The 12,358-nt window shown below is 31.7% G+C and overlaps 1 protein-coding gene across 11 annotated transcripts in view; it reads left to right on the top strand.

Moving 5' to 3' along the window:
• The window catches only part of LRRC7 (leucine rich repeat containing 7), a 570,280-nt gene that overhangs the window by 284,583 nt on the left and 273,339 nt on the right, over positions 1-12,358 (top strand). For all 11 annotated transcript variants that reach the window (XM_007978322.3, XM_007978330.3, XM_007978324.3 and 8 more), the window contains one exon: positions 3,145-3,201. In XM_007978322.3, coding sequence (XP_007976513.1) covers positions 3,145-3,201 — 57 coding nt within the window. The remainder of the gene's footprint in view (positions 1-3,144; positions 3,202-12,358) is intronic.

Genomic DNA, 12,358 nt, shown 5'->3' with positions numbered 1-12,358 from the left:
GTCAAATAAATTCTAGATGAATTAAGGAGTTGAATATAAAAAAATAAAGCCAGAAATGATCTGAGGGGAAAAAAGGAGATGAATATTTATGGCTCTTTTGTGGAGAAATACCTTTACAGGCATAGACGCAAAGAAGAATACCATAAATGGATAGATATGGTGACCTAAATACTTTTAACATAAAGTATCAGAAAATCAAAGATTTAAGGTAAAACAATAAACTGAAAAAATAGTTTCATTATATATGAAAAAAATTATTTATATATTTAACATAGAATTCTTACATATAAACATGCAAACAAAGATTTTAGGGAAAAATGGTCGAATTACAAGAAAAAAGCAATTTATAATAACACATATGAATGGCTGGGGAACACATAAAACATGTCTGTCTTCACAAATAATAAATATAATACAAATTAAAACAATAAAAGACCTTTATGTTCCAACGTATTGCAAAAACTTTTTTTTAGTGTATAAGAACAGAGATGATCTCATGCTCTCTGATAGGACTGTAGAATGTTATGACTTTCAAGCAGGGCAGTATGCTTTTAAAACCTTTGAAAATATTTACAAACTGTTGCCTCTGTGAATCATTTCTAGAAATGTCTATTACCATTGTCAGTATCCCACTGGGATTTATGGGCAAGTTTATTGTTATTTACAAAGTGAAAAAAGTGAAATCACATATCTGTCTAGGATATTGGTTAAATATATTATGGTTCATCTATATGATAATACTATATAATAATAATATTATCTTAGGAAAGTATTTTTTTTAATTCTTAAGATGTTTCCAATATTAATATGAATCTGTATGAAATGAAAGACTGGTATCTCAAAAGTAAAATTATGAATAATTTTTATTGTCATCTTGACATGTTTTTCAATATTTTTCAGGTGTTCTACAATCAGCTTTTTTGTGCAAAAGATATATCTCAACAGCTAGGATATATTTAAGTTTATTGTCAGCTGCATTTATGTAAATGAATATCTTTGAAATTGTTCAAATAATAGACTAAGTGTAGCTTGACACCAATCTGTTGAGCGAAGCTGGCACAGGACATTAAGAACTCAGTTGAATAATGAAGTCACTTAACATGTGACAGCCTCCATTTACATACTGAGAGCACATCAATATTTCCCAGATTCCCTTACTTTTGCACATCATACCATCACAACACTTATGAATAGCATATACTTGGGCAGTTTTAAACTTCACAGAACGTCCAAAGAGCATTGCCTGGCTTCTAAATGAATTGGCATTTCATCATTCATCCATAGAAACTAGCCTTGCCTTTCTGGCACTGACCACAGCATTACAATATACTTTGGATTTTTCAAATCAGAAAATATTTAATTATTATCTTAAGATACATTTTTTTCTTGAACTTTTGTCAGTTCTCTTTAGTTGTAATGTGAGGAAAAGATTTGGGCAAGTGAAAAACATAATACCAACACCAAAACCACTTGAAAATAGAATATAATTTTGCATAAATTGCCTACAAAAAAATATGCTGTATTTTATTATTATCGTCTAAAAAGGTCTCTAACCTTCAACTGGATAGTTTAACAAGAGGACACTTAAAATTCCTTTTAACACCTGAGATTCTGTGCTCCTAAAAACCAAAATCAGTACAAAATATCATACTAGTACAATTGTTGACAATTGAGACATGCAAATGCTGAAGAAATCTCCTTTACTAGAATATACCCATGCTGTGAAGAACTGAATCACTTTATTTCATATACAGATTAATCATTATAAGATTAAAATTAAATAAAAAGCTTGATAGGAGGCAAAAAAAAAGAAAGGGAGAGAGACCCACATGAAAACCTAAAAGTACAGTAAATATGGGAGATGGTAGATGAAAAACTTCAAATAGTAAAATATTTCCCAAAACATTAAGAATTCAGATAATCCAGTTAATATCTGTTCTAAAGTAGCTTCATCTGGGTACATTTTAACATTCAGTATGGACATGAATAACAATAGTGTGTCCTAGACTACAAAACTTAACAAGTAATTAAGTGTGAAATGCATTCCTAATCACAAATGTTACTCAAGCAACAGAAACTATGAATACCTCTCATTCTTCTCACGTGATTTCCCCAACCCCAGCATTGTCACGGGACATATGATGCAACAGATTTTTAAATGTATAAACTTTTCATAAATGTTAAAATATACACCTTAGAGTCAATGAAATATGGTATATTGCAACACTTCTCCCATTGTGTAAATAATGAAAATAATAATAGCCAATTCTTATTAAAACTTGTGATATACAAGAAATTATGCTTTACATGTATTACATTATTTAATGTTCCAAACCATACAAATTTGATACTGCTGTCACACACTTATGGATGAGGAAATTGAATTAAGAGAGGTTAATTAATTTGGCCGGTGTCAGAGAGGCAGAATATGAAAGAGTTTGGATTTCACCCAGGTTTGTCTTCCTATAAAATCCCATTTTTTTAAGTCTATGCTATAGTATTTGCTTTTTAGTTTATTTATAGTCTCTTGAGATAAATTATTGCCATATTCCAGTGAACACAGCACCTGATATTTAGTATACATTCAAATATCAATGAAAAAATTGAACAACAAATATATTTTTATAAAACGTATGAAATTTAGAAGGCTGGAATCCAAAGATATCTTTTAAATATCTCAGTTAATTTTAGGAAAATGATATTTGTCATTGCCCAATACTGATGTAACCCTACTCATAATCAATATGTAAATTTCTTTAAAATCTATAACCATAGTTAAAAAAATATTTGAACATGGCTGTTTGAATAGTGATAATGATAGTTTACCATAGTAAAATTTATCTTTATTTTAATTTTTAATTATTATGGGTACATATAGTTGTATATATTTATGAGGTATGTGTGATATTTTAGTACAGACATACAATGTGTAATGATCAAATCAGGGTAATTGGGGTATCCATCACTTCAAGCTTTTATCATTTCTTTGTGTTAGAAATATTCCAATTCTAGTTTTTTAGTTATTTTTAAATATACATTATTGTTAACTATAGTAACCCTATAGTACTACCAAATACTAGACTTTACTCAATAATTTTTTAGACAGAAATACTAAGAGGAAATTTTAAAAATTCATTTCTGTAGACTTGTCAAATTGCGGATCTTGGAGTTAAGAGAAAATCACTTGAAAACTCTACCAAAGTAAGTGACTGTGTATTTTCTGAATTTTGAACTGTGATATTTTTTCACTAGTAAGAAAACTAACTACTTTTATTTTGTTTGTGTTTTGGTACTTTAATTGAGTTAATTTATCTACACATTTTTCCTAATGGCCAAAAAGTATGATATACTGTAAAAGATTCATATTACATGAGAATGTATTCTGTTTTATAAAACTGTAATTACAGGTAAAGGTGGAAAGAGTTCACTTAAGTTTCTTCGCATGGCTGAAGATACATACCAGAAAATTATTGCACTAAAACATATGAAATTGTCATTCTTATAGCTAAAAACAATAGTGTCACAAGATTCAACCTAATAGGATGCTTAATTCTTCAAGTTAATTTATGGATTGTAGTATACCTTTCAGTTTTTAAATCAAAAATATGCCACAAAGTTTTAGGAAAAAAGATTAAAATGTTTCAAGAGATCACAAAGTGGTTTAGCTAAAAGTTATATATTCTTTCAAATTGTTCATTTTTACTAGTCTATTTAAAATTTGGCGTATATAAAAATATAGGGTATTTTAAAGTAAAAACTAATCCTTAAAATTTTATGCAATGTTTACCATAATAAAATGCTTTGTTTCACCCAGCTTTGCCTTATTCATGTGTAACAATAGAATTTTGTGTTTTACAGAGTTATTTTTGAAAATCAAAATGGGTTTTTTACTTAATTAAATCATTACACTTGTATATATTAAGATGAAAATATTTAAAGTACTATGTTGCTATTATCACCCTTCCGCAGTATTATAGAAAACTATTGAGTACAGTGACTAATTTTTTAAACATTTCAGTAGAACTTAGATACATCTGCTGAACCAAAATGTAACCTTATTTTTTACTTATTAAATCCTTTTCCAAAGCAAACTGGTATGACTAATATTTCAACAACATACCTTCAAGTACATTTTATGTATGATATTGTGTATTAAAATTGTCATTGTAATATAATAACACAATTATGAAAATAACTTTCAATAATGATATGGATTTAATTTGAATATATACATAAAGATAAAATACCTACTTAATCCTCCATAAGAGAAGACAAGGAGAGAGCATAGTAATGAGGAAATGTCTGCATATTTCACCATCCAGCACTTCTGAGTTATGCCTTTCTCTAAGCTAAAGCACTGGGTATGGGCCTAACCCAGGGGACCCCTCCCAGGTTGGGGGCATAAACAGGTGGAAATATGGTTGAAGGTGTTAATTGTTCAAGTGGAAATTTCCTGCAAATGCAGCTAGTGCCACGGAGTCCATCCCTCATGCTTTTGTCTGCCACATTTAAAGTAAGTGCGAAACATGGCTAACTGGAAGCTAAACCAAGATAGAAAAGCAGGTGTCCCCTTCACCTAAATATATACATTTAGGTCAAGGAGAAAATATTGAGTATGCAGAAGAGAATCCTTTTCCCTCTGTTCTCAAATAATGGCTTTCCTTTGAAGTAGAAAATAAACCTGACATAGGTTGTTAGGTTTTTAAATATATATCTTTAAATACGAATCTTAAATATAGATTAAAACCTGATATAGATTGATAATATGGACTTTATATGAGGTAGCTGTGTGAATAAATCAGAGTAATGAGGAACAATAATAACAACATAATTGGTGCTGGGGTATTGTGCAGGCTTTCAGATTTTGGTTCAGTATTAAACAGAATTAAAATAAGTAGAATAATATGCATAAATGAATTTGGACATAGAAAAATGTTGTAAAGATATATTAGAACTGGTGTTGGGTCTCTTTGATAGACTCATATACATATAACTTACATAGCTGTTACAGCTGTTACATTTTAAGAAACATTTTCAAAGTTACTTGCAATGTAGTGTGTTCATTTTATAACCCACAGACCAAAATCTAAAGAACAAAATTCAGGCATAAAATATAGATAACTTTAGTTTTGGGTCTATAGAATGAGAATCTCAGAAAGAAATTATTTGAATAAAAATAAACTTTGTTTTCACTATGTATTATACCTTTTGATCACCAGTCTATACCTGTAACTTAAAGCCACGTGAGAGCAGTATAGTATCCTTTATTTTGCACTCCCAATAAAAATAAAGGTAAAAACATAGTTTTAGGAAAAACAATTTTAGTTTAACAATAACTATTCTGAGAAGAGATAAGTCATTATTTACTTAGGGAAACAAACAAGATGTTGGATTTTTAGTTATTTTCTTCTTTTCATCTTTTAAGTCTATATGCTTAGCGATCTGTGCAAAATGTGAATGTGTGTAAGAATTATAATATAACATGCATTAAGATGTACATCCTTTAAGCAAACTGATAGATACACTTAGATGTATGCAAATTCTAGGATAATTTTTTTCTGTTAAAAAAAATAGTATTATAAATTTCCTTATAATGTTTATGATCATTACTCTACATACATCAAGGAGGAGTAATAAAATTAAGTCCTTTGGAAATGCATTTGCTCATTGAAACAGTCAAGTCTTGATTATTTGTAATATTAGAAGATAGTAAACATCTGAAAATAACTAGCATGCCAAAAGGAAAAATTTTTAGATTCTATGATACAGTTTTTCCTTATAGAAGAATTATCTTCTTCATTGTGTTTTTTGAGGGATAGTCAGAAAATGTGGAGATGGTAGAGAGAATTTAAAAGAATGTTAGATGTCAAGGGAAAACCAAGCCTTTGTTTCCTTATTTGTTTGCTTATTTATTCCTTCCTTCATTTTTTTGTGTAAGAGCATCTCAGGGTCAGGAATCAAAGAGAGGCTGGATTCTCAGTGATGCTGTCTCAGGGTGTCTCATGAGGCTTGAATGGGCCAGGGTTTGCCTCAAATCTCACTAAAGTGGTGGTTGGCAAATGGGTTTCTCACTGATGATAGGCTGGAAGCTTTCCATTCTTTTCCTATAGAAGCTCATGTGTGTTTCTCTATAGGGCTACTCCGAGTGTGGCTGCTTGCTTCCTCCTGAGCAAGTGATTTGAGAGAAAGAGTGTACATCTAAGACAGAAGCCTTGGTCTTTATCTAATCTCAGAAGTGATATACTATGATGTCTACCATATGCTATTGATCACAGAGACCAAATCTGGACCATTTCTTCCAAAGTATGGAAGAAAACAATGTTAAGACTATAAATACCAGGACACAGGGATTAATGGAGTCCATTGTAGAGGTTCCTACAACAGGTCTGGTTCTCAGCATTGCTAGTCTAGAAATTCAATGCCAACATACACTAGATGCATCAGACACAGGAGGCCGACACACAAATCATCAAATGCACGGGGGATTTTATCCTAGTACAGGACACTCTGTTTTCTAGAACTCCAGCTATACCGGTGTTCCTCTTGAACAAAACAAGTGTGTTCCCATTTTGAAGGTTTTACACCGTTGAGAATTTTCTTTCTACACCTTTGCATCGTTAGGTCTTATGATTTATGTCTCTCTTCAGATAACTGCCTCCTCGGGGGCCTTCCCCAATTATGTCATATAAAATTGTCTCCCTTCTTCTTTATACCATTTCATTATTGTATTGGATTTTCATCATAGCACTTACTGCTTTCTGTATGATTTTGACTCTGCGTACTTGGAGATATCTCCTCAAGACAGTATAAGTTCCATTAATGAGAGGTTATTTCCACTTGGTCACTGTGGACTCTCCAATGCTTTAAACATGGTAGACATTCCAAACAAGAATGCTGAGCTACGGATTCGCAATACAAGTGTCTGTCATGTGACCTTGACATTTTGCGTCACTTGATTATTTTTCTCCACAGAAAATTATATGGGAAGCCAAACATTATAATCAGATTAATCTTGAAGAGCAGCATGAAGTCAGACAAGGACAAATGATTGGGATTTCTCAATAGCTGATAGCCCAGACTTGGATTTTATAAACCTGCACACATTTTCTCTCTCTCTAAATGGTTTCAAGTTAGGCACAATAGTTAAGACATGACAGGGAGAAAAATAACTTCATATTAACTAAATTAATATTTGTAACAACTAAATAAAATACAAAAATGGTATAATATTTGCTTTTTATTAAAATGTGTCACATTTCATCAAGAAACAAAATATATGTCAAGATAAAAATGAAGGGATAAAAACAATTTTTTAAAATGAAATTTAGAATTTTTTTCCACAGAAGTAACATAACATCATATAAATGACTGGTAATAATCGTGGGTTTTAACTTAAACTGTCCCATATGTGTGAGAGGAATTTTTCTAATACCCTAAAGTTAAAATAAGGCCTCATTCATTAATAATTTATCGAGGCCATGACTAATTTTGTTTCAACTAGAGTTTAAATATATTATGTAAATGCATGTGTTAATTATGAAACTATGAAGTAATATGAAGAAAAGGAAACATAAATTAAGGTAACATGAATATTCATGTCTCCTGATGCACAAGGCATGAAGCATGATACCTCACTTTGCTGTCATAAACACTGACTAAGAGAGGAATGTTCAAATATATTCCAACAGAATTAATGGGGTAATATCGGTAAATACAGTAAAACCTGATGAACATATTCAAAATTGGGAAAGTGGATAGATTTGGTAGATGAAGAATGCTAAGAGTTGTTGGAAGAAGTTCTAAGTGGAAACGTAAATCTGAAGTAGTGACAATATCTTTTGGGTCATTGACCCTTCAGAGAATCTGAAAAAAGCTATGGAATATAGAAAAGTATTAATTCTAAAGTTCAAGTTGTATCTATTTTCAGTATATGAATAGTCTATTGTGAATATACATGTTCTTATTTTCACCTAGAAGTAGAATATTTTGCCTTTTATGTAAAATAAGCCACATCAAAATACCTAGTATTGGCTAGGAGCAGTCGCTCACATCTGTAATCTCAGCACTTTGGGAGACCAAGGCAGGTGGATCACTTGAGGTCAGGAGTTTGAGACCAGCCTGGCCAACATGGTGAAATCCTGTCTCTACTGAAAATACAAAAAGTAGCCAGGCATAGTGGTGTGCACCTGTAACCCCAGCTACTTGGGAGGCTGAGGCAACTGAATCACTTGAACCTGGGAGGTTGCAGAGATCATGCCACTGAACCCCAGCCTGGGCAACAGAGTGAAACTCCATCTCAAAAAAAAAAAAAAAAAAAAAAAAACCAGAAAACAAAAAAAAAAAACCCTAGTATAGAGCACCAAAAAGAGGGCCCTCCCGATTTTAGGGTTCAAATTTGTCAAATGGATAATTTTAGTCATATAACCGTTTCTAGTATGTTGATTGAAGAAGATGTTTTTAAGAAGAGAATATTGTATTGAGTAAATTCGATTTTGGGTTGTTAATAGGATTAGATTTCATTATCATCTGTGAAGGTTTTTAATTTCCCATAGTAGAAATTATTAAGGAATTATTTAAGAGAAAAATTTTCCCAAGTACAAGCATAAATGATACTTTTAAACTACTAAGCTCTGTATGCTAGATATCTCATAAATGGTGTATCTATTATTTATATGATTTTATCCCTCAAGCATCATTGCTTTTATTAAGTGATTTTGCCCCTGAAAACAAAGGTTCAGGAACTCTGTAGTACCACCTTTGTGAATACCTAAGGACATGTACACAACACAAATATACTCACAGAAGATGCCAATACATTATACCTTAACTAGACATACTCTTCCAAAAAGATTCACTTTAAATTATGTATGTAAATTAAAACCAGAGCTACACTGACAGCTGCACACTGTTAAGGAAAGATATTAGATCATGAAAGTCGAGAAAGACTAAGGGACTATTACAGATTCAAGAAGACTAAAGAGACTGAAAGAAATGTCCTTCTGAACTGGTTCTTTAGCTATAGAGGACATTTTTGAGACACTGACAAAATTTGGGTTTGAAGAGTAGACGCTATTAATTTCCTGATTTGGATGGTTGTATTTTGGTTGCGTAGAATGTTTGTGTGTAGGAAATACTGAAGTATTTGGGAGTAATGGGACACCAGATTGGCGGTTTATTCTCAAGTAATTCAGAAAAACATGATTTTTAGTTTTTAAACATTTTTGTAATTTTATGACTGTTTCAATAAAAAAGTCACTTTATTTTTTATTGTGTTATTCAATTTCCTTTTTAGTTTTTTCATTGTGGTAAGACTACTTAACATGGGATCTACCCTCCTAACAAACTTTTAAGCATACAATACAGTATTGTTAGCCATACACACAATGTTGGACAGCAGATGTCTGCAACTTGTTCATCTTGTATAACTGAAACTTTATACCAATTGAACAGCTCCCCATTCCCTCCTGCCCTGAGCCCCTGGCAGCCATCATTTGATGCTGTTTCTGTGAGTCTGACCATTTTAGATACCTTGTGTATGTGGAACGTGCAGTATTTGTCCTTCTTTGACTAGCCTATGTCACTTAGCAGATTCACCCATGTTTTAAGGTGGAATAATATTCCGCTATATACATACATACCACATTTTCTTTATTCGTTCATCTGTTGTTGGACATTTAGGTTGATTCCATATCTTGGCTACTGTGAATAATGATGCAATGAACACGGGAGTGCAGACATCTCTTCAAGATCCCAGTGTCAGTTCTTTTGGATATACATTTAGAAGTGAGATTGTTGGATCATATGGTAGTTCTATTTTAAATTTTTTTAGGAAACTATTCACTATATTTTACCATACTGTTTTCCATAGGAGCTGTACCATTTTCCAATATAATAAAGGGAACATAAAAATGTGTTTTAGAAATATATTTTCAAAGATAAATAAAGATAAAACACTTTCAACACAGATAAAATTATTAACTGTATGAAATATTTGTCAATATACAGGTTAAGGGAAGAATTTATACTTCCATACTAAAATGCTAAGGCCATCAGGCCTATAATTCCAGCATTTTGGGAGGCCAAGGTGGGAGAATCACTTGAGCCCAGGAGTTTGAGACCAGCCTAGGCAACATAGCGAGGCCCTGTCTCTACAAAAATTTCTAAAACTTAGCTGGGATTGGTGGTGTGTGCCTGTATTCCCAGCTACAAGGGAGGTTGAAGTGGGAGGATCACTTGAGGAAAGGAGGTTGAGATTGCAGTGAGCTCTGATCATGCCACTGCACTCCAGCCTGGGCAACAAAATGAGACCCTCTCTCAAATAAATAAATAAAATGCTTAAATATTTATAAAAATCAGCATTTTAGAAGTAAAGGTTCTATGTATATGAGTAATATATGCACTGTGTATTTTTTTCCTAACCTGAATAGCAATAAGTGCTACATATTTATAATTATCACTCAAATTTCTAAACTATTCATTTCCAAGTACTGTGTTTTTATTTCTCATATAAGTTCATTTATTCTTTTTTAATAAGATTACTCCATAGGCAGGCTTATCTAAATATAAATTTGCTATGTTTTCTTCTTTTAAAATCCTTCCTTTGTTATCTAGTTTACTACCAGTTATTATCAAAATAATGAAGAAAGCTCATAGATTAATATGCATTCTAAACTGGACAGGTGTGACTAAGTCATGTTTCCATTCTCATTTCAGGGTCCTATTAATGAATTTACCTCATTTGGCATTATGCTACCCTACTAGCTATTTTAATGAAATACATCAATAGGTTCCTTAGTGCCATTGTAATGAAAATTTCATTGTCAGGCACAGCTTACAGAATGGCTTTTTGATGTTTCTATTAACTCTGTATTTATAATTCTGTTTTGTAACTGTAATACATAATTGGATACTGTGTGATTGTGTAATCATATTACCTTATGCTTTTACTAATTTATATCAATTTACAAGGTACAGTGTTTTTGCTGAACCCATGGTACCATCCTCTTTAGGATTGTCTTTATCAAAATCCCCAGTTTGACAAGCTAACTAACCAAGGGAAACCACATCAGTGCCCTCTGCTTTTAGAGAATTGTACATAGAAACATATATTTTCTTATCACTTGGTGCTGTATTTTCAATTCAAATGAAATAAGCAGACAATCATGACATTCTATATTTAAAAGTATTCTATAAATTATAATGTGTTATAACAGAGTGATTATTAGAGTCACTTCTAAAATATCAAATATGTGCTTTCCATAGACTCACAAAGGAAAGACTAAGTTCTGCCTTGTGAGCTAATTGTATTTCTTTTTAAACTGATACTCCCCACACAAAATTAAGAATGATAATATTATGGTTAGCTAAGGATGTGTCGGGAATGGGAGGAGCTTGGAAGAGGTCACAAAAGCCAAGTAACACCACGGTATTCAAATTACTCTTTTCAGACTACTTCAAACAATAGCTACTCTGATCCCTGATGATTAGTTTACCAAAAGATAAAAACTGCCTGCAGTAACAGTGATGCTGAAAACGCTGGGCTTCAGTTTTATAAGATCTCAGAGGCTTAGTCTCTAGTGGAACAATTAGCCCACACTCTTACTTCTGTTTCGCTGAGAAGAGCTGTAAAGTACTTGAGTGGGAATGTACTTTGCAGGCAAAAGGCCCTTGTTGCTTGTTTATGAGTTATTTACTTTCTCTGAATCTCAATGTCCTTATTTGTAAAGAGTGCTAGATATCATTACCTCTTTTAAGCTGGGAAATATATTTTGGGTAAGAGTTGATGAAAATAAGGCTTATTATCATTTAGACCCAGGAAAAATTTTAAATAAATTTAGTATACACTGACACTTAGAAAATCTGGGTGTGTGCAAGAAAAGATTGGCATGAGTTCCAGATATTTTTCATTTTATCTCATAAAAAATCTTTATCATAAATGAAATAATGTTATTTTTAGTTTCTTATAATAAATTCTTAAAAATAATGCATGGTGCTAACGTGCCTTTCTTACTTCACCAGCAGTACTCTAATGAAAACTTACACGACTCATTTTCAGTCATTCTCAATAAAAAAATATAGAAAATGTTTAAATGGTCTAGTTATTAATTCTTAATGACTTTTTGCTTTTAAAATTGGCAACTTCTTTAGTCAAATATTGAACTTAGCAACTAAAACACATGATAGAAATGAACACTCAACAAGGATTAGGAAAGGCATACATCCATGGTTTGTATCTTCATGTATTTTATAAATTCATTATTGTAGATTTTTGTTATATCCTTTATGGTCTCGAAATAAATATAGTATCTTTCCTAAATGAACATTCTGAAACATTATACTAATATTGACTTTTGTCTCA

The sequence above is a fragment of the Chlorocebus sabaeus genome, chromosome 20 (genome assembly GCF_047675955.1).
Source record: "Chlorocebus sabaeus isolate Y175 chromosome 20, mChlSab1.0.hap1, whole genome shotgun sequence".
NCBI lineage: Eukaryota > Metazoa > Chordata > Mammalia > Primates > Cercopithecidae > Chlorocebus > Chlorocebus sabaeus.
This window is presented reverse-complemented; position numbering and strand designations above follow the sequence as displayed.